The sequence below is a fragment of the Typha latifolia genome, chromosome 1 (assembly GCF_019914945.1).
Source record: "Typha latifolia isolate L0001 chromosome 1, TyphaL0001v2, whole genome shotgun sequence".
Classification (NCBI taxonomy): domain Eukaryota; kingdom Viridiplantae; phylum Streptophyta; class Magnoliopsida; order Poales; family Typhaceae; genus Typha; species Typha latifolia.
Window position 1 is genome coordinate 2,407,327 of NC_133086.1, and position 21,762 is coordinate 2,429,088.

Sequence of the window (21,762 nt, forward strand, 5' to 3'; positions counted from 1 at the left end):
AACTGTAGAAAGACCATATTGAGAAATTAAAAAAGAAAAAAAAATGAATATAGCTTAGCAGATGAACGTGTATGCCTACTTACAGAACTCATCAATGTTTATTATTACCACAAAATATCTGATCATCAATTCATTGCCGACAATCCTGATGCTGCTATATACTTGACAAGTGGACTTTAGCAACAGAAGAGAAGTTCATCCAAGGTCGGTATTTCTCAAAATTTCAGTAATAACAACAGTTCACAAAGCAAAGAAGTTAACAAAAACCAAAACTAAAATAATAAAAAACTGACTGCATGCTAGAATTAAGTATTGTCGGGTCCAATTCTTGATAACATAATATTAGGTCCTTAAAGTCTCCATAGAAGAAGAAAAAAAAACCTCAGTAAATAAAAACACAATCTGATGTACCTATCAGCGATTTCTTGGTCAGATGTTACACAACTCATGGCAAACCTCAGATAGAATCCAAGTTGTTAGATTACATGTTCTTTATCATAAGCTACACTCATCTAGATCGTCTTTCTTCTAGACAAAGAGAATGGAGGAACATGGAAGCAATCTCTGTGTATGTAAACAGAAGGCTTTGGAAGATTGAAGCAGTGTAATATGCAGCAATTTTCTAGTTACATCCTCACCAAAACTCATTGCCGCGTTGGTTCCTCGATGAGTACTTCAGCAAAGCAAACCGGGCATGCCTGTAGACAAGTTCGTACTAGTCAGCAAGAGAGGAAGAAGTATCACTCTACCAGATCACCAGTAATCCTTCAAATAGAGAGAAATCTCCTCTGACCTTGTTTATGCTAAGCCATCTTGTCACACAGCTAGCATGGTAGATATGCTTGCATGGAAGAGTCATTTGTCTATCCCCTCTCTTGTAGTCCATCTGGCAAATCACGCACCTGTTACCAAAGGAAGTGTATTTTTTGACTTCCTGTCAGCTCTGATACCATGTTATAGAGAATGGTGTATTTAAATCTTTTACATTCTACAGATATCAAACTGGAAACTTTAAAATTCACATATAATCCAACTCAAATATATCCATATACCCATTAGTTAATATACATTACATCATAGGATATCATAAGAGATGAAAAATGTACAAGAGATTACTGATAAAATGGCTAATCACTTCATGACAGATTAGTCTCCAGGTACTTAAACTCCCAAGGCATTTAGATGAAGAAACCAAAGGTGTCATTTAGTTTGACAATTAGAAGTTATTATCTTGTCATGCTTGCTAGTTTTCTTCACTGCTAGTCTGCTAGACAATTCATGCACCCAAAATTTCACTGCTATATTATTTTATCATTCATTGCCAGCAAATAAATTTTAACACACTGCAATACGGCCTGCTAAGATGAGAGAGCACTGTCCACACAATATCTCTAGATAAATGAAGAAACTATGTGAAGATGCAGAAGATAAAAAAAAATTAGAGGGATGCAGGAGAAGCACGTATTGTACAATTGTCAAATTTTCCAGAGGTCTATGAACTGAAAATATAGTTGGCAGTGTTACATGGGAACTCGTGTCCTACCAGAAAAATTGGTATTGAATGATTCTTTATCCTTGTCTGTACTGACCTTGCCCTATCCTCCATTTTCTTTTAATCTCAAATCCCTGTATTCTCACTGAGCTGCATTCACTAGTAGGAAGTAGATAGTGGAATACTTATAAGAGCATTTTTATGAAATTGATGTATCTGCCAAGAGAACAGGAGAGAAATATTTAATTTGGTAAGATTTGAAGCACCAGAGGTGCCAAAGTATACCAAATAAGTTCTCCAAGCCTCTCAATCTTGTCCTAATAGATTGTCACCTTGCCCATGTCATAAGCCTGATAACTACAACAATATCTGGTTGCTGAATCAGAAGTTGTATCTTAATTAAAGAATGCTTCTCATATTATCCATAAAAGAATTTTTAGAATGTACAAATAGAAAAAAAAAAAACCCCACTTTTTAAATAACAAAAGGCCAAACTTTTAGTATTTGCAAGTTACAGCGAATAATAAGCCATCAGCTTCTTGTCAGAAAGCAAATGAATTTTATGAACTTATATTAATATATGCGGAGATTTTGAGATGCTAGTAATGCATCTAAATCAATATTTTCTTTCCATGAAAATATTTGATAGTACAATCAAATTTATATTTTATATATGTGAGCTAATCAGTGAAGAATATGCACAAGCATTGCAGTTAAGGAAATGAATAGAAAATATAATTCTATGAACAAAATGGAGATGGGTTCAGACAACAGAATCAATATCTGCTTAAACTGAAGATGAAGGGAGATACAAGTTGGTGGTCAAAAAGAATAAAGAAACAGAACCTCACCTCTCAGCACGTGATTTTTTTCGTGAAAATAAGCGGCACTTGTACTTTGACACTGGAAGCAAGGAAATACATTCTTGGGAAAGACCACGGCTTTGAGTTCCAACTGCCTCACCCAAATCTAGTAACTCCTGTTGACAAAAATAGCTCAATTAATCGATAGAGTTCATAAACTTCATACACTTAACTTCACACATCAAGTGGGAGAAAAGACAACTGACAAGTGTATCACTTTAATAACTAATTCTTTCTAACTCTTTTAACTAGTAAGAATAATAATTTGTATATATAATGCGACCACATGATGTTAATCAAGAACATATTCTATAGGTTAAATAAAGTGTTATGCAATTTGGAAGGCCATGTTGACCATGATGACTGTCTTAACCATCCTGGACCATGGCAGTGCTACACTAGTACAAAGGAATATCTCGATGATTTCTGCAACCCCTGATATGGAAGTGAGTTGTCAAGTTGCATCACTTGTGTATCAGCCTGTGCTGGTTCAATATGAACAACCCCAGCCAATGTAGCTCCATTTGGAAGAGTTATGCAATCCCAGGTTAACAATTGCTAGTAACTCACCAGCAAAGGGCACCATGCTAATTCAATCCATCTCGCATAACTCCTATTGACTTACATGCACTTTAAAGTGCCACCTGCATGGGGCATGCTGATGACATGTTGGCATGTATACACGACATTTGGCATAGTACTATGGCAATAGCAGATTATGTGGTAGGGCCTAGCATGTTGCACTGTGCTATCTAATTCAAAGGCTGTAACTTTTAAGGCATGGATTGTTGACTGCTCGCCCAATGGAAAAAGGGAATAATTGTTTGGATATTTGTTATCCTCTAGAGAAACTATAAGTGTTTCAAATTGTAAATGAATTTTGCACTCTGCTTATCTAGGAAAGGCAATAGAGAAGCAGATTTATAGAAAATTTTCACACCCTTGGCCTCTTTGTGCAAAATCAACTAAGGTTTTATACATGGATGCCGTCGGCACTTGCCGTGCCGGCAGCATACCGGCACGTGGCACAAGGGTGCCGCACGGCACCTGACGAAGCGATGGCGAGCAGCGGGAGACGGCGACGGCGGGCGGCGATCGGCAAGCGATAGCGACGGCGACGGCGATTGCAAAGGCAAATGTGAGTCCCTTACCTCTTTCTCTTACTCTCTTACGACATGTGCCATGCCGTGCCGTGCCGGCCGGTGGTCGGCACAATCCGTGCCTGTGGCATGGCTATCGTTGGTTTTATATCTCTTAAGCTATTCAATGCATCACATAAAAAAAATTGATGATGTTACAACAAAGATTCTCAAAAGCAATCTCAAGTGATGAAAAGTTTCAAAACCTCGTAGGTCATATTATCAGGATCAATATTGTCTTGCCAAAAGACCTGCAAGATAATCAAAGGCTCTATCAGTAAAAACTAGTTCAACATGCCCTTCAATGTTTAATAGTAACTAAGAATATAGATCCATGAATATATGCCAATCAAGTATGCGACAATAACGACAGATAAGCTCAAACCAAGCAAGAAAATAAGTTCACTAATATATTTCCTGAATCTTATTAGGTAAAAGATTAGAAAAGGAGAAAAAAATTAAGTTGTTCCTTCCAGCACAAAAATGATCAGCCTAAACAGGGCACTGCCCTGCTGAAAAGAGCTGCGGTCCAAATGTTATGTTAGAAACCTTTTCTTTTCATTGTGTAGATATCAAACTGGACCATATTTAAGTATGTAAATCTTCAATAAAAATATGTCTTTAATTATTGCTGGGAAGCAGAAATCAAGATGTGTGATAATTATTCAACGCCATCATAAGTCAACTGTTATATTCATCCTTAAAAGAGGACGAGCATAATGATCGCCCTTGGTTACTTTTATTTGTCCATCTCAGCAATGGAAAATGAATCACAGTATGGCAACATGTAGATATCACAAGTAAGACATTATAAAAAAGGAAGCAAAATAATATCAGGAACTACTAGTGATTGAAGAAGTTGGCTACAGATCAATAACAGGAATCAAAGAGGAGTTCTGGCAGATCTCTAATAGATAGACTGCTCAGATGAAAGAACGATCACCTGATCGGTGGAGGTGAAAACTCAGATGCGAAATGATCCACCATTGCTAAATCAACAACAGATAAGCCAATAGGTGCTGAGGTCACCAGTACAATAGAATTTGATGATCAGTAATAGACATGATCACAACAGAGAAGCATCTAAATCAAAGAGGATAAAACCTTCCAAAGGCAATCTAATGGCTGAGGTAACATGAGTGGAGAGAGAAAGAGAAGAGAGAAGAGAGAAGACAAGAATAAATGTATGCAAGAGAGAAAGCCAAGAAGAGTGTCACCTAGCACCTGTATTCCACAATGAAGGATGGCCTTATATAGCCCTTATATCAGAAATAATGATAGAAAGGACAACACAAATATGTTACCTAAAGAAGAAAAAAAGGGGAAAGAAGAACAGCACCCTAAAGTCCTGTCCAAGAAAGAAGAATCAAAGAACACATAGAAGATTGATAACTTTAGAAGAGTGCTTCCATAAATGAAGTCATTATAAGAAGAATGATAGCCAAGAAAACTTAAAAAAAAAAGTGCTCTCATATAATGCAACTAAAGGTAACACTATTGTTTGCAGCATAATTTCAATAGTTGGTCTACACAAGTTCTTCAAATATTTAAAAGGTTGCTCAACAAGAGTAAAGAGAAGCTAAACAAAAACTCTTGAAAAAGTGATGGATAACTTCGATCATGGATCACCAACTTAGCCATAAAAGTCATAGAATTCTGCAGTTTTATAATAATTTATAGAGATGCATCCAAGGAGCTTCACAAACCTGAGGGCTGCTTGCAGTTTGGTGTGCTCGGATGCCTGCAATTAAAAAATAAATGAAATAGGAGTCTATCGCAGAACCAATCAAAATACATTCTAGAATAAATAATTTTTTATTTATTAAGAACTTGAATATGTAAATAAACATTTAAAGCCACTGACTGGAAGAAAGAAGTCTAGGAAGTGAGGGGAAGAAGTTAAACATAGCAAGTTTATTTTAATTTCTTGCCTTTAAATTAGCAGCAGGAAGCTAATATATTGTTTTTTATTGCCAAGTGATTACTTCTTTCAACCATCCATTTATTTCCATCCACCTGCAGCAGCATCAATATTTGACTGCCTATGACCAAGTTCTCGTTGGATGGGATCGTAGTATCATAGACTATACTGTGGGTTGTCAGATGTCAGGTATTTAATGGATGGTGGAAAGTAGGTTGTATGGAGTGGGAGACCTTATTTTTGTTTCTACTAGAATACATTATTTCATGTATATTGTCTGGAATCAGATTCTGATACCACAACTAAAATGGGCTACTCTTTCCATTCACCAATGCTTCTAATTCATTAATCTGAACTACAGGTTGTTACCTAATTTTTGGGAAAAATTACATGCTACCCCATTTATGTACAATTGTACCATTGTCATATGCTATCTACTTGCATACATGTCTATTGAAAGAAAAACAAATTGTGCAGAGACATGCTAATATGCACATGCAGAGACATACTTCTTCAGCTAGAAGGGTTGCAAAGAGTAATAAGAGGGACCAACCTGTAGAGATTCAAATTATGTATTTGAGCAAAAGGGAATTATGAAGCCACATATAATCTCCTAGAGATTCACATTGAGCTTTACATTTAAGGAGTATCAGTCGACCATCATGTGACAACAAAAACTTTTGTATAGCTTTTTTGATCATTTAAGGCAAATGCAAGATGTCATTTACCTTGTTCATGCAAATTCCATTCCACTCATTTCTTTAGATATTTTAGATATAAAAAAGAACAACAAATGATAAGCCAACTAAATATACCTTTTCATGTGTAATGCAATAATATTCTCAACAGATTATTTTAAGTTCCAACTGTAGCTTCTATAAATTCTTCTGTAATAGAATGAAACAATAACCAGGAAATTGAGGCTAAACTTACATTCCTCAGTGCTAGAACTTGCACTTGAACTAGGAGCTTCACCACCATGCAGAACCATTTGTGATGAATCTACATTGCTTAAAGGTGTAGGGTTATCCCAGACCCTCCTTCCTCCATCTAATCTATGTGTGTAATCATGTAAGTCATACACGTGGCCAAAACTGTAATAGGAGCTACTTCCTGGTCCAGAAAATCCATACTTGTAGGAGCTTGTATGCATCATAGACCAGTATGGGTTATTCTGCATGTTAATCACACAATCACATAAAGTTCACTGAAAGAAGTGCCTATTAAGCATATCTTTATTCAGCATATAATGTGTGGAACCTGAGGAAAAGAAAATTCTCAAGAGTCAAGAGACAACAACATGGCAGATACTTATCAGCATGGAAACTGAGATTCTTACCTTTTTATAGCAGGAGCACTATTTGCTAAGACATAAGTATGAGGTTTAATATTTTACAAGCACTAACCAAGTAACTACTTTAAGAGGCAGGAAGATAATGGCATGAGTATTATCTTTAAAGCATGCATTATCATTTCAATTTTCAACAATATAAGAAAACTGCAAGTGGACAGCAGAAAGAGTGAGATACTCAAGAAGCTACTAATATTTTTCAGAAAAATATTAGTCAGCCGTTCTTAGAAGGCCCTTGTGATCCCAAAAGTTAATAAAAGGTTCTCTCTCAGCAAGAAATAAAAACTCTTAATATTATATGGTAGTTAACAAAGGCAACAAATAAGATTCCTTCATGAGATGGACAGAGATAAATGTGCGACGATATTTAGTTACCTGATCCTGCAAAGCTTCTGCAAGAGCAACATCAGCCTGAGCATATGTAAGGCCTTCAAACAAATCCATGAAGCTTTCAGTGACGGTGTAAGGAAATCCCGTATTTATATAGTGAACCTCCATCTGTCGGTTACCATTCATTTTTTCTTGTTAGTCTACAGAAAACCTGCCATAATTCACAAGAATTTCTCATAAATTACGTTTTTCCACAAGAGGGACTTGAAAACAATATATCAATTTTTTTAAAACAAAAAAGAGAGAGAGGATCCTGTATACTAAAAGAAGAAAGAACCCATAAAAGGCGGCCCTAAATATACCTGCTATCATCAAATCGACGAAACTTTGTTCTTCTTAACAGGAAGTAAAACAGAGCCTGTTAGTGACTACCAGCTTCTGCAAACGCATCAGTGCCGACACATTAGCTCAGATTTCATGAGCCTGATTCAAAATATTTAGTTAATGGCTTCCTTCGAGAATTCTAAAATAAAAACCGTACCGCAAGATTCAGTAGATCCATGTAGCCAAGTTATTTTGTCAATAAATTATTCAGACTTACAAGATTTGGGTAAATATTTGAAGCTAATTGATGTGAACTATTGCATTATTCCATACCAATGCACCGTCACGTTCAAAGATCTTACCAATAACTTACAGTTATAAGACGATCCAGCTCTAAATCTCACAGATCAGCAACGGCATTCGCCATCTTCCCCCCGTTTCTTCTGCATTTACCAAAAAGAACCCTCCAACTGTAGAAAAAAAAATTCATCATAAAGCAAAAGCGTATAACTGAAATCCAGCGAAACATTTCATTTCGCCCTTTATTTACCCAATCATCACCGAAAGAAACATCAGAACGACCAAATTCCTTAACAAACTCGCCAAGAATCCTACTACGATCGATCACCAAAAGGATTCAACCGAAAACACCCAAAATTGACACCAGAAGCAACCAACCGTACCTCACTCGGACGCGATCCTTCTTCTCCGCTAGGAGACGGAGAATACAACTGCTCGAGCTCCCGGATCCGAGCAATCCCGACAAAAGAGAGATCAAAGGAGAGCAACGATGCTCGTATTTCCACAAGAATGAGGAGAAATCCAAGCGTTTTACCGGCAATGCCGGGGGTTCCTTGTCAGCCGAAGCGATCGAAGGAAGCGTCTCTCTCTCTCTCTCTCTCTCTCTCTCTCTCTCTTCCTTCTCGGAGAAGGGTATTATTTCTGGGGGCTCGTCTTGTCCCTGTGCCTCTCCCCTCTCTTTATACCCCGATAGCTCACCAACTTATCATCGTCCCTATTCTCCCGACACCACGCGCGCGATACGACACGACAACGTCCGACACACATCTCGAGACCTTCTCCGCTCCCTCTCCGCCGCCCGATCTCGATCATACGTCCCTAGAAACGCCTTACCTGGTCCCTCCCCGATATGCGACACCACTTGTTTTTTTTTTTTTTAATTTTAATTTTTTCCTTTTTCTGTTTTAGTTTGATAAAAGACCCCACTTGTTGCTACCAGTGTAGAAGCCTTAGGAGCGTGGCAATTTGGTCAGTTAGCGGTGCGTACGTTACATCTCGCGACGATAATATATAAATATTGGACTGCGGTTGAGCAGGCCAACTACTCTACCTCTTGACTCTTGACTCTTGACTCTTGAGTGAACCTTTCGTCCGTAAACTGCTGGGGCTCGCAACTTAATCCCGCCACGTGTCGATGTTCCGTTCGCAGACTTACGTATTAAAGAGGTGGATAAATAATAATAATAATAAGAATAAGAATAAGCGCCGGGGTTGAGTAAAGGCGGGAACAGATAGATCATACTCATACATACATCGCTTGGGTCGTACGCAATGGAGGGCCCACGCTTGGAATTTCTTTATTCCACCCCCCGCTAAAACCTCTTTTTTATTTTATTTTTATTTTATTTTATTTACACTCTGCTAAGTATTACGTTAATAAGTTGTAATTTTTCTTCGTACCATACTCTATATAACGAGACCCACTTTTGCCTTGTGGATCAGGTAATTGTGCTACGTACTATGTGTGCCTTGGAAGTAACGAAGATTAGAGGTGGTGGGGTTGATGAAGCGTGAGGGAGATAATCTGAGGAATAATATGGGTAAGTTGGTTTACTTAACGAAAACGACCGAGCAATAACACTATAAGGGATCGATTGGTTGTAAGCAGTCAAACCAAATCGTAACTTCCTCTGGCCATATTTATAAGCATGCAATTTAATTTTGCCAAGATTAATTATGATGATTTAGATGCTTGATAGGGGAAGCACAAGAGGGTCGTTGGAAAAAGTGGCTATCCTCACTGATCTCTATGCGAAATGGACCAACTTGGAGGAGGAGGAGGAGGCAAATGACGTGGAATAAATGCTTTTGAGAGTCTTCTGCCCACAAAAGCAAAGCAAAAAGAAGGATCTTAAGAGTCTTGGACCAGAGGCTACTATGTGTTATTCTTTATAAAGCTGACTGGAGACAGTAAAAAAGATACCTTGAGATCTAAACACATGGAAGATTCTTCTTGGAGCTGGCAGTCAAACTTCAGTACTAGCATTTTCACGAAGAGAATTAGATTAACATATATAGACATCAATTAGAAGTAGTAAGCAGCTGCTGCATCACTAGGATTTTGAGAGAACCAATTATATATCCAACTACTATTCATATTGCCAATCATGTATGGTATAAGTCTCTGTTGTACATACGACAGACAGAGAGCCATTAACTTAATTCCCTTAGGACTTCATGTCTCTAAGGTGGTACCCAAGATTCAATTCAAATTCTATTTTGCTATCAAGTGATTAATCCCAATAATAAAAGAGGAAAGAGAAAAAAGAAAAAACATAGCCCAACTTCAATTAATCCAAGGAGTATTCTGTGTGTTCATTCTTCTCCTTCTTCTTCCTCTTCTTCGTCTTCTTCATCTCCGATCCTGCTGGCCGCTCCAGCTGCCCGAACTCATCATAAAGGTCGAGTTGGCCGCATGGCTCCGGGAAGATCGGCCGCGTTGCGATCCCCTTGACGTGAGAGCACTGGAAGACACGCTTCTTCTTCTTCGACAAGCCCACTTGCATGTCAGTGAAATTAAGTCCTGTCACAGGTATATCTTCACTGCCTTCAATACGGACCGGGATACGGACATTGTTGCCACGGATAGTTTCAAACGTAACTCCGTCAATGGTAGGAAGTGCCTTGGAGTCGAAGTCTTCATCAGGGTGCTCGTTGTATTGGGTCTTAATCATGATGCCAATGAAGGCGTTATCAACAGTCACATTGCGGTATGAGATGCGACGCACGTAGCCACCCCTCCCAGGTGCAGTTTTTATCCTTATACCACGCTTTGAGTCAAATATGTTCACATTTTCCACTGAGACATCTGAAATCCCACCAGACATCTCACTGCCTATTGAGATACCAGCACTGCGGGATAATATAGCAAAACTGAGAGAGTTATTATGTGATACAAACACATACTAGTGGAAGTTATATGGACGCATGGCTTGCAGAAACCAAGCATCGATGTATAGTAACATATAAGCCAAAAAGTAATATGCTTCTAGATTAAAGATTAATAGAGTGATCATAGTCATGGTCTTATGAGTTGCCTTGGCTCACTAAGATAAATGTACTTGTACAAAGGTGGATACTGAAATGGAGAGTGGACTCACCTCACAGCACTTTGAAGAACATTATTGCGGATCGTAATATTTTTTGATGATTGGTTATATGCAATTCCATACTGATCCCAGCCACTCTTTATTGCTATCGCATCGTCACCTACACTAATGTATGACTTCTCTATCAACACATTCTCGCAGGAATCTACATTGAACAACAAGACATTAGAATCAAGAAGGCCGAATGAGTGAACAAGAATGAAGTTAATTTCATCAAATCCAAGCAAGCATGGTAATTGAGGGTGAAATCCAAATCCAAACGAATATTACTATTGAGTGTGAATGGTAAACTCCTTGAAGAATGTATCTGAAGACCAGGAAAAGAAAAGCTTTTGCTGCCAAAAAAATTTAGCTTTTTCTTTGTTCAAAAATATGATCGTCTCTTATAAGTTTCTCTAGGAATGAACTGGAAAAGTGTAATGTCAGCAATACCTAAAAGGAGATTCTAGTTCACTGGTTAACATTTCTTACAGAACACAATACATTTTTCATTGGCCCAGATAAACAGATTTCTAAAATGGAAATAGAGAGAAAAGAAAAAAAAAAAAAAAAGTATTGAAGTTAAAGACACAGATGCACGCTTACCAGGATCAATTCCATCTGTGTTTGGTGCACCGTAAAGAGGAGCCAATATGGTTGCATTTGAGACAAGAACATCTTTGCAGTCATACAGATGGACTGTCCAGAATGGAGAATTACGTAGGGTTACACTAGAAATTTCTATATCTTTGGACCACATTAGCTGCACAAGGGGACCTCTTGTGTTGTTTAGCTCTTCATTTTGAAATTTGGTCCACCACGCTTGACCCTGTCCATCTATGGTACCATTGTCTCCTGCAACAGAGAAGAGTTCGATCAAACTAATCTAATTCAATTAACATGAAATGCATTCTTTATTTATAAACATTTTTCTTCTAGAATATAAAATATAAAAATCACTATTTTCTAACTTGTTAGGACTTTAAGAGTATTTAGTGTGGTCACTAGTTCTAGATCATTTGTAAGACAAAGTATAAGGTCGCATGCCACCGGGTGACGGCCTTTTATGTTTTATTTATTAGGCACTTTCTTCAGATATTTTAGTATATTTTTCTCTTTAGTTTTACCTATATAAAAGTTTAGAAGACTGTTTACAAGACTAATCTTTTTTGAGATAGCCTATTTTGTTTCTCCTCGGTGAATTCCAACACTCCATTGATGTATACCATGGGTTTGTTCTTTTGTTTTTCACATCAGCAATTAGTGAATTAACACAGCATAAAAGCATAAATCCTAAGTTTAAATCTTACTAATCACATCTATTGTTTAAAATATAAAACCTCCATCAGCTTAAGTTAAGTCATCTTCTTAAGTCTATCAAAATATTTTAAACTGAAAAATAAAAAGTGTGCTAGAACATAAAATATAAAAATTATTATTCTCTAATGACTTAAGTTTTTAAAATTATTGACAAGTATACAAAGTAAATTCTACAAACATTTTTTATTATATAATTTTTTGCAAAAGGGAATCAACTGAAATGTGTTAGTCCCTATCTTTGTCCCTTCATTTAAATCTGGCAAAACCAAATAATGGTGAACACCCTCTGAGCTATTATTTTGTTCTTTTACTTTAAAGATAGAAAACTGGAGAGAAAATATTAACATAACATGGCCTGAAGTAATTTTTCTTTTCTTATCTTAATTTGACTGACTAACCTGTTATAACCACATCGAGCAGGTTTTGACCATGGATTAGACTCCCATATCTAGGTCCTTTCTTTTCCCTCCCCTGTCCATACGATGGCAATGGTGGCATCAAAGGCCACTGCTTCTCGTCCTGTTAGATTGCACAAATAATTAAGAAAGTATTTGACGTGAGAGAAAGCATAACTCTGTTTTTAGGAGGTTAATTAAACCTTTTCTTCATTGAAAAAAGGCATTCTAAACTTTGATCCCTAGTCAGAAAGGTATTCTATTCATTCACCTTTGACCATCTCAAGTAGAGTTGAAGTTATCTAATGGCTCACCTCAGCACCAAGAATAACTGCATCTTTCATGAGGAAGAGAGTCATATGGCTAGTGAGATTAAAGGGTGCAGTAAGCCACCTCCCATGTCCGACGTTAAGCTGCCCCCCACCAAGCTCTTCGATCTTGCGCACCGCCTGCTCGAACGCCTTGGTGTTCAACGTCACCCCATCCCCAACCCCTCCAAACTCCTCCAAGTTGAAGACCCTCCGGCGGCCAGACCTCGAGGCCGATGATCGTACGATGCTGATCGTAGTCGCGGTGTAAACCACGCCGCTAGACGTCGTCTCAATCTGCTCTTTGACATAATCAAACCTCGTGTTACCGGCCTGCTGAACGTAAACGACCAAGTAGAGAATGCACAGCAATGAGACTGCAACAAGGCACAGCAATGCTTTCATGCATGCTGCAGGCCTTTGTTGGTGTGACTTTAATCTAATGCTGGAAAGAAGATCTGCCATCTTGATCTCTGTGATCCCAACTTGCTATGGGATATATGTTTATATGTCTACTGGTTCTTGGAAGAGAACGTCGCAGAATTTTGGAGGATCTATCATAACAATCAAACGGTTGTTGACTTGTTGGTTTAGTTCAATAGAGTCGTAGTAAGATATAGCTTTTCTGTTATCATCAAGATCTACCCAATCGTTTATCTCCAAAACTTTTATCTTTTTTCCGAATATATATGATATAAAGTAATCTTCGGATATAATAATAACTAAATTTACAAGGTGTTTGTTTTACTAGCGGATAATTTCTCCTATCCAATCTTTGGATATATCCATGTATTATTAGTTGGATTAGGCTGCTCCGGCTAATACTCGGGCGAACCCATCCATGTAGTTTTCATATAACATCTGACTGTTACTTGACTAATTACTATTAACTCTGCTCTATGATTTATGATACTTTGTTGATTAAATTATTAACATACCTTGAAAATTTTCTAATCTAAACCCACACTAACCAAACCGTTTAAAGCCAGTATCCAATCTTAACCCAACCCAACCTCTTCGTAGATCTAATCACCCTTTCCAACCCCACCAAAAAGTTATTTATGATATTTAAAAAAATTATCTTTAATATTTTTAACAGAATATTTTTTTAGTTAAATAGTTTTCTGTTTGAAAATGGCAGTTTAAGTTAAGCTGGTTAAAGCTTTAAAAGAGGTTCCAAAAAACTCACGGTGTTATGTAAAAATTATAAGAAAAAAAAATTTAGATTACAGAATCCTTAAAAATGGAGTGCAATAAAAAAATAATAAAAATATATAAGAAAATTTTGTTTTCAGTAATTTGAAATAATTAATTTATTCTACTATGGTCTGTCAGATGCCTCTGTTATTTTCATCTTGCTCTAGCTTTATGATCAATGTGACAATGCAATTTGCAAACATTGCTTCTCCCAACTCTTGGAATTAAAGGTTAATGCTACATAGAATATCTAGAGGTCTGAGGCACTAAACTGCAATTAAATTGCTTCATAAAGTTGTTCCACCGAAATCATCAACATCTGATTCTTTTGTAGTTTTCACTGAAAAGAGAAGAATTATACATAAGAAAAGATTATATGGACATGCTAAGAATAATTAGAAACTATAGAAACAGAATTTAGTTCAAACCAAACTCACATATTACAGTGCTAGGGATCAGTAAACCTTCAATTGATGTCCAGAGATATGGAGTTTGAGCATTGCTTTCAGCCCATTATTTAACCATTCCCAGTGATTATGGAAATTTGTAGCAGCTGTCCGCCATTTCTCCTTGAATAATAAAAGAATAGATGGATAAATTCTATGTAGTCTCTAGCTGACAAAGGTCAACCATAATACTAGTTTGCTCAATTTGCCTTAGCATGGAGCACCCATAAATGGCATTGCTTTCTGGATGTGCTCTTCCTCACCATGTATATATGACTCATGAACTCTGCCTTTCAGCTTGGTAGAACTAATTCTAGGAGTTCTCTCTTCTCCCACAGCACTCCATCAAAATCCTTGCATCATCAGACTCCTTCCTCATGTTTGCCTCCAGATGCATGTGTGCCAGAAATACAGATTCTACTGTCGTCAAGCAGCTTATGTAAAAAAGAAATAGAGCACAGCAGTATACTGTGTCAGGCTTCATAGGCAGACTCATGACCAGCTCTTCTACCTCCTCAAACTGCCGGGCTCTGCCTAAAAGGTCATGCAGGATAAAGTTTCATCCTTCACTGAAGTTCATATTTTGTGTTTTTTCAGAAAAATTCCTCAACTGGCATAAGATCAAGGTAACTCCGTCCCACATTCTCACAAATCATGACAAGAAATACCAAAAATCATTTCACTTAGAGGTTCCTCTAAACATGCATACTGACTTCAATAAGCAATCCTAGGAGTCTTAGAGATACATGATTTATATCATCTCACCTTCTTATTTCAGAAAGATTGAGTAGATCAGGCACTTGAATAAGCTGTAACTGTAGGTACATGATTATGATTTCTGCACCCTCCTACATTGCTCACTAAGCATCTGGCAGCGAAGAGTTTGAGCAATCTTTTCACAGGTGACCGCATATATGACTTTGCAGATTTCCACAGCAATGCTTGAAAATCTCTGCCCAAGTTCTTCCTTGGTGCTTGATGCTTGTCATATTTTTAATCACTCCTTGAAAGAATGGACATTACATCAGAACATTAGCCAACCATTACTGCTTCAGTGAGAATCACTCTATGCAATGCCAACCTGACAAAGGTTAACAATACCTTTAGTTTGCTTAATTTGCCTTGTCAGTTTCTCTAAGCACTCGTAAATATCTTTGCTCTCTGGATGTGAATTGTCCCTTGCAATGAATTCATGAACCATACCATTCACCTCAATAGAGCTACACCCAGGAGTTTTCTCTACTCCCATATTCCTCATCCAAATCCGCACTTTATCAGCCTCCTGCCTCATGTTTGCCTCCACATACATATTAGCTAGCAACACATAGATTCCACTGTCATGCGGATCTAACTCTAGTAGTTTCAATGCTGCTCTTTCACCCATGGAAACATTATGATGAGTTCTACAAGCAAAGAACAGTGCAGCCCAAACTACTGTGTCGGGCTTCATGGGCATAGACTCGACCAGCTCTTCTGCCTCATCTAAGTGGCCGGCTCTACCTAGAAGGTCTACCATGCATGAGTAATGTTTCAGCCTTCTTTGAAGTTTATACTTTGTGTTCATTTCAGCAAAAAATGCTCGTCCCTCATTAACCAGACCAGCATGACAACAGGCTGACAGAACCCCTACAAAGGTAACTTCATCTGGCTGTAATCCGATTTCCTTCATATCTAAGAAGTGCTTTATAGCCTCTCCTGCATATCCATTACTAGCCAAACCACAAATCATCGCTGTCCAGGTTAGTGCATTTCTCTCAGGGATCTCTCTGAACATGAGAAGCGATTTCTCAATGTTTCCACACTTGGCATACATGTCAACCAGAGCAGTCCCAAGAGCAACTCTCAAGGAGAAGCCACTTCTTTCGATGTAATGGTGAACCCACATCCCCATTTCTAGGGCACCAAGTTGGGAACATGCAGACAAAAGACTAACCATGGTAACCTCGTCGGGTATCACATTCGATGCTTGCATTTCATGAAATAAGAAAATTGCCTCCTTACCTCGTTTACATTGAACATAACCAGCTATTAAGGCATTCCATGGGACAACATCCCTCTCTGGCATCTCGTCGAAGAGATGTTGAGCAGATTCCAATAGTCCAAACTTTGCATACCCTGTTATCATGGTGGTCCAAGAAACAACAGTCCTCTTTGCCATGCTATTGAACAATGATTCTGCAGGCTCCAAATTTCCGCACTTCACATACATATCCATCAGGGCATTGCTTAGAGGAACTGTTAATTCCAATCCATTTTCATCTACATATTGATGAAATTTCCATCCAAGATCTAAATCTTGCAATTGTGTACAGCATGAGACAACTCCTATCATGGTAACCTCATCAGGCCTAATGTTTCCCACCTGCATCTGTCTAAAAATCTCCAATGCTTCTCTCGGATGCCCACTCTGCACATAAGAGTTTATCATTGTATTCCAGGAAACTAAATCTCTCACACAACTTCTGTCGAACAACTTACGTGCATTTTCCAGTCCACCACATGTGGCAAACATATTAATTAACGCATTGGTCACATAAACATCCGAATCGAAACCAAATTGCAACACATGAACAAACACCCCAATCCCACATCTAAGATAAGACATTCTAGCACAAGCCTTGAACAAGAAAGGATAGGTGTAGTTGTCCGGCCGCGCATTGGATTCAAGCATCAACTTATACAACGACAAAGATTCTTTCGGCTCATCGCTATCGGAATAGCCTCGGATTGCCACATTCCAAGAAAAAACATTTGGGTTTTCCAGAGTGCTTAGGATCAATCTGCCATAGCCAAGGTTAGGAGAATCTGAGATGGAACAGAAGGAAATCAAGCGGCCCGCGAAGAACCCATTTGAGATTACACCGCAGAGAACCATTTGAGCTTGGACTTGCTTCAGTTGGTCCAATGTGCGGCATCTTTCGTCCAAGAGGGAGAGGAGCGGGTGTGTGGGAACGGAAGGGCGGGTTGACTTTGGCTTGGGTTTTGGGCTATGAGCAGGAGGTAATCGGCTATTGTGGAGGAGAGAGATGGGTGGGATTTGGAGGAGATTTAGAACGCGAGAAGTGGATTGGGCATGGGAGAGTTGGAGAGAGATCATGAAGAGGGAAGCAATGTTCGAGCTCAGGAGGGGACTTTGTTTTGACTTAAAAACAACAAGAGTCTTTTTGCAAGTTACACCCTCCTAATACGGCTATTTGTTTTTTGTACATTACCCACCATATTCCATATCCCACTGTGACTGATACGCTCCTCACGGGGCAAATCCGTTACGAAAATTCTTTCCCATCTCGCCTATTGAAACCGGGGGGGGGGGAGTCACCGATACGAAGAACAAATTTTCAAAATTAAAAATAAATAAATAAAAGGAAAGTGATAAAGGCCCTGCCATTATATTAATAGCCACTCAGCGAATGCGTTCGAGAAAAACCGAAACCCCACGCCCACCCTCCCACTCCCAACTGGCGTTCTAATCCTCCCTTTCCACTACCTCCACTATATATCCCACCCCCTCCAGCCCAAACAAACCACACCACACCACCATCATGAAATCCCTCTCTCTTCTCCTTCTTCTTCCTCTCCTTCTCATCCTCGCATCGCCGTCTCATGTATCCGCCAAACATCCACGCAGGGCGTTGGCCCTCGGGGGTTGGAAGGCCATCAAAAACATCAGCGACCCCCAGGTCCAGGAGCTCGGCGAGTACGCCATCGCGGAGCACAACAAGGCGGCCAAGCCCGAGCTTGTGTTCGGAAAGGTGGTGAAGGGCGAGACCCAAGTCGTGTCCGGCGTCAACTACCGGCTCGTGGTGGAGGCCAAGGACGCAGGCGGGGCGACCGGAGAGTACGAGGCTGTGGTCTGGGAGAAGACGTGGGAGGGGTTCAAGCAGCTCATCTCCTTTAAGCCCGTGAAGAATTGATGATGTTATGTGTAACGTGTTTTTAATTTGGTGGAGATCTTTGTGATGTTGGTTGGCGTTTATCTTCTCTTGATAAAGATTTAGATCTGTTGATCCATCTCCTTGTTTTAATTATATCAATTTGGGAGCCTATCTTGACCGGAAATGGAGCGATCATACCTAACTTATTTGGGCCTTGACCCTAAGCAAAACTATATATATATATATATATATATATATAAGAAGATGATAGAGAAAATATATTTTTATCTCTTTTATCCTTTAAGGACGTTTTCTTTAGGGAAAGTCCATACGAGAAATATCATTTAGTTTAAACCAAAAGATTATAACTGCCGGTTAAAAAATTGATACACAAAGGAAAATTGAGAAATGATTTGGATAACCCCACTTAGGCATCCTTTACTTTAGTAATAACGTGGGTTTATTTCATAAATAATTATTTTTATATTTATTTGTGTTCTATAATAAGAATATAATAATTTTTTTTGATATAATATAAAGTTTAGAAAAAGATGAAAAATTATTTTACTTTTTAGAAAAATACTATGAATCCTCATTGATTTGATATAAAGAAGTTTAATTGGATGTACAACAAGGATAAATTAGTAATTGGATTAGCATGTGGTATAATTATAATTTTGATGAATAGAGTTGTATCCTAGAATGAGATTATTATGATGTTTAGTTGTCATTTTAGAATATAAAATTATATTTAGAATAATAAAAAAATTATTTTTTAAATGAACGAGGACTTAGAGAAACATCAACAATACAATAGTAAACAAACTGTATCAAATCAGAGGTAAAGAAAATAAAGCAACCAAAGGGCGAAGAAAATAAAGCAATCATAATAACACCACGATAGTACAACACTAGAATAAGGGCTTTTATTAGCTCTAAAATTGCGACTTTAGTTTATCCACATCAACATTGAAGTAAGCACAACAATCATCATATAGTAATCGGTTAAAGTAAAAGAAATTAAGCAAAGAAACTAAGTTCAAAAGGCTAGCTGCCTTGGTGGATACTACAGCGGAAGAAGAAGTTGGGGTGAATAGAGGAAGGAGGGAGGGCAAGATGGAATGTGGGGAAAGAAGGGAGGTAGATCGGATAGTGGGGAGGTTGATGACGATAATTTTGACAAAGACCGACATAGCAATAGCAGCAACTAGTCGAAGATCGCGAACACACAAGTGGTTGTAAACCTAAAAGGCAAAGGAGAGGGAGAGGGAGAGGAAGTGAAAAGAGATGACAATAAAGGAGCAAGGTTAACTAGTGGAATGGGCGAAGAAGGGAGAAAAAAAATTATAAACGAGAGAAGGATCTCTCCTCTCTCATAGTCACTCTAGATAGGAGACAAGAGGGAAGAAAATGTCGACTGCGAAAAGAAAGCCCTCTTTAGAAGAGAGGAGGAAGGGAATGACTGAAATGCTAGTAGAGCTAGAGCTGGCTGCAAAAATAACGTTAACTTAACATACTTTGTAATAACATGCGTGCATGGCTTTGTGTGATAATATTATGTGTTATAGTGTTATTATACTTTTAATAAAATTGTTTGATGTCACTGTAATAAATTGAGAGGCTCATAGTTGTTCGATCGGCTGCTAGGTCATGTGCAACTTTGAAGTAATCTATACACGTTGCCGAGGATCCTCTGTTCTAGTTAAATATTGCAAGCTAAATTCTGTGAGCGATGCCGATTATGTTAATTGATGCAATATCGTGAAAGAAATACTTCTATTTTATCGCTGTTTTGTATTTGATGATATAATTTAAAAATAAAAACGAAATAATAGTATATAATACCAAGACTTAACAAAGAAAGAGAAAGGATTATGTTTCAGAGGTGATCAACATTTGAAAGAAGATCAATTCGTTCACTTCAAACCTCTTTTCCTTTGTAACATTGTATTCACTGTGCTAACGCTATTGGCAGTGGCTACTGACTAGTGATATATTAATATACAAGAAGTCTAGGACTATATTAGCAAGTTGGATTAGAATTTTCAATATTAGCTCCAATTCCAATGTTTAGTTTACTTTACTTACCTATTAATGGCTTCATTACTATTCAATCTAGGGGGCACTTTAATCTAAGAACTCGATTGTCTCACACCACTTTCTTCCACGAAGCAGATCAGAATGGTGAAATTTATCACAGCTCTATATATATATTGTGAGTTAAATAGTACTATATAGCATTCACCTGTACTCTTTTGTAGTCCCTGTATCAATAGAATCCAACTGATTTAGTAGAGAAAATGGGTCTAGTAGGGGACAACAGGCAATATTATATTCTATCAACTATCTATCTACTCTTTTTAAAATAATATCAGGGTACAAATACCATCGAACTTCTCGCACACGACTTTGGAGTCAACTAAAGGATTGAAACCCAATGTGGTATCCAGTGTTTAGATCTAAAAGCAATGACTTAATCCACCTGAAATGTATTGCATTAACTTAGTCAACACTCAAAGTTGAGAATAAACTAAGGACACTTGGCCCTCCTATCCCCTTATATAAAGAGAGTAGGGATCCTCCTATCCACATTGAGCTCACACCACCATGAGATCCCTTCTTCTCCTTCCTCTTCTTCCTCTTCTTCTTGCCACTACCATCCCTACTTCGCATGCATCTAACGAAACATCTCCGCCGTCTCCTAAGCCCTTGATCGTCGGTGGATGGACCCGGATCAAGAACGTAACGGAACCAAACATACAGGCGATTGGCGAGTACGCCGTAGCGGAGCACAACAAGACGTCGCCAAAGGCTGGCAAGATGTTCAGGAGGGTGGTGAAAGGCGACAAGCAGTTCGTGGCGGGTCTCAACTACCTGTTGGTGGTGGAGGTGACGAGCAGGCAAGGCACAGTGTTGCAGTACTTGGCCATGGTGTGGGAGAGGCCCTGGGATGGGTTTCGAGCTCTCAGGTACTTCAGGCGCATTACTAAGAGTTGAGACTGGCGTTTGACGAAATGTAGCTAGCTCGGAATTTGCATGATGCATGGCTGTCTGTGATGTTGAATAATGGATGTTCTAGTGTGGAAAAGATGTTATCTTGTATGGTTAATATATGAAGGGTTTGTACGTATAGTTGTTCATGGGGTCTCCCCGCAGGCACCTGCAGACAAAGGGGAAAAAAGAAAATTAACCAACTCGATTATATATCATGGTGGCCAATTAACAATGGTAAAAAAGAGTTACAAAAGTTAGAAGGAAACAAATAATTGCTAGCTAACTTGAATATTAACCCATTAGAAAAACATATTGAAACTGAAAGGATCTGTGCGTGGTTGTTGTCTTCTGTACTATGAGAACTAAACAATGTAGAATAAGCATGCTTTTGAGAAGCAGGAATTTGGGTTAAAAATAC

General features: G+C 38.3%; 5 protein-coding genes across 14 annotated transcripts; 2 read left to right on the top strand and 3 right to left on the bottom strand.

Annotated features, from left to right (window-relative positions):
* Positions 1-273: 273 nt before the first annotated feature.
* Positions 274-8,397, bottom strand: LOC140793341 (E3 ubiquitin-protein ligase BIG BROTHER). 8 transcript variants are annotated; one of them, XM_073144803.1, is made up of 10 exons: positions 8,104-8,397; positions 7,794-7,890; positions 7,459-7,579; positions 7,142-7,307; positions 6,349-6,589; positions 5,201-5,235; positions 3,701-3,745; positions 2,344-2,471; positions 794-902; positions 274-698 (listed from the first exon to the last, which is right to left on the bottom strand). In XM_073144803.1, exons 4-10 carry the CDS (start codon positions 7,280-7,282, stop codon positions 645-647), a joined length of 753 nt encoding a protein of 250 aa, XP_073000904.1. In that variant the 5' UTR covers positions 7,283-7,307; positions 7,459-7,579; positions 7,794-7,890; positions 8,104-8,397; the 3' UTR covers positions 274-644. The 8 variants fall into 8 exon arrangements, with proteins under 8 accessions (XP_073000904.1, XP_073000887.1, XP_073000909.1 ...); XM_073144786.1 differs by having other exon boundaries at positions 7,459-7,534; positions 7,783-7,890; XM_073144808.1 differs by having other exon boundaries at positions 7,142-7,264; positions 8,104-8,395.
* Positions 8,398-9,813: 1,416 nt separating this feature from the next.
* Positions 9,814-12,973, bottom strand: LOC140780492 (probable polygalacturonase). The gene is made up of 5 exons (XM_073126088.1): positions 12,839-12,973; positions 12,528-12,648; positions 11,416-11,664; positions 10,822-10,975; positions 9,814-10,573 (listed from the first exon to the last, which is right to left on the bottom strand). Exons 1-5 carry the CDS (start codon positions 12,881-12,883, stop codon positions 10,012-10,014), a joined length of 1,131 nt encoding a protein of 376 aa, XP_072982189.1. The 5' UTR covers positions 12,884-12,973; the 3' UTR covers positions 9,814-10,011.
* A 33-nt stretch (positions 12,974-13,006) lies between these two features.
* LOC140780478 (pentatricopeptide repeat-containing protein At2g22410, mitochondrial) lies at positions 13,007-17,745 on the bottom strand. 3 transcript variants are annotated; one of them, XR_012107519.1, is made up of 3 exons: positions 15,577-17,745; positions 14,467-15,478; positions 13,007-13,129 (listed from the first exon to the last, which is right to left on the bottom strand). XR_012107519.1 is itself a non-coding variant. In XM_073126070.1 (2 exons), the coding sequence occupies exons 1-2, from the start codon at positions 17,570-17,572 to the stop codon at positions 15,372-15,374; spliced, it is 2,103 nt and encodes a 700-aa protein (XP_072982171.1). In that variant the 5' UTR covers positions 17,573-17,745; the 3' UTR covers positions 14,409-15,371. The 3 variants fall into 3 exon arrangements, 1 of the variants encoding a protein (XP_072982171.1); XR_012107518.1 differs by lacking the exon at positions 13,007-13,129 and adding an exon at positions 14,116-14,369; XM_073126070.1 differs by lacking the exon at positions 13,007-13,129 and having other exon boundaries at positions 14,409-15,478.
* A 165-nt stretch (positions 17,746-17,910) lies between these two features.
* On the top strand, positions 17,911-18,486 carry LOC140781535 (cysteine proteinase inhibitor 5-like). The gene has a single exon (XM_073127550.1). The coding sequence runs from the start codon at positions 18,018-18,020 to the stop codon at positions 18,387-18,389; it is 372 nt and encodes a 123-aa protein (XP_072983651.1). The 5' UTR covers positions 17,911-18,017; the 3' UTR covers positions 18,390-18,486.
* Positions 18,487-20,957: 2,471 nt separating this feature from the next.
* Positions 20,958-21,347, top strand: LOC140796686 (cysteine proteinase inhibitor 5-like). The gene has a single exon (XM_073149769.1). The coding sequence runs from the start codon at positions 20,958-20,960 to the stop codon at positions 21,345-21,347; it is 390 nt and encodes a 129-aa protein (XP_073005870.1).
* The last annotated feature ends 415 nt before the right edge of the window (positions 21,348-21,762 follow it).

What these genes read in the sequence shown, in the direction of transcription:
- LOC140780492 (XM_073126088.1), bottom strand. Translation starts at nt 12,883, where the DNA reads ATGACTCTCTTCCTCATGAAAGATGCAGTTATTCTTGGTGCTGAG. An exon ending in CACAGATGGAATTGATCCTG is followed by an intron (nt 10,976 to 11,415) that starts GTAAGCGTGCAT and finishes TGTTCAATGTAG; the next exon opens with ATTCCTGCGAGAATGTGTTG. An exon ending in GTTCTTCAAAGTGCTGTGAG is followed by an intron (nt 10,574 to 10,821) that starts GTGAGTCCACTC and finishes ATTATCCCGCAG; the next exon opens with TGCTGGTATCTCAATAGGCA.
- LOC140781535 (XM_073127550.1), top strand. Translation starts at nt 18,018, where the DNA reads ATGAAATCCCTCTCTCTTCTCCTTCTTCTTCCTCTCCTTCTCATCCTC.
- LOC140796686 (XM_073149769.1), top strand. Translation starts at nt 20,958, where the DNA reads ATGAGATCCCTTCTTCTCCTTCCTCTTCTTCCTCTTCTTCTTGCCACT.
- LOC140793341 (XM_073144803.1), bottom strand. Translation starts at nt 7,282, where the DNA reads ATGAATGGTAACCGACAGATGGAGGTTCACTATATAAATACGGGATTT. An exon ending in CTGATAATATGACCTACGAG is followed by an intron (nt 2,472 to 3,700) that starts GTTTTGAAACTT and finishes TTTTGTCAACAG; the next exon opens with GAGTTACTAGATTTGGGTGA. An exon ending in AAAAAATCACGTGCTGAGAG is followed by an intron (nt 903 to 2,343) that starts GTGAGGTTCTGT and finishes CTTTGGTAACAG; the next exon opens with GTGCGTGATTTGCCAGATGG.
- LOC140780478 (XM_073126070.1), bottom strand. Translation starts at nt 17,572, where the DNA reads ATGATCTCTCTCCAACTCTCCCATGCCCAATCCACTTCTCGCGTTCTA. An exon ending in GCAAATTAAGCAAACTAAAG is followed by an intron (nt 15,479 to 15,576) that starts GTATTGTTAACC and finishes CATTCTTTCAAG; the next exon opens with GAGTGATTAAAAATATGACA.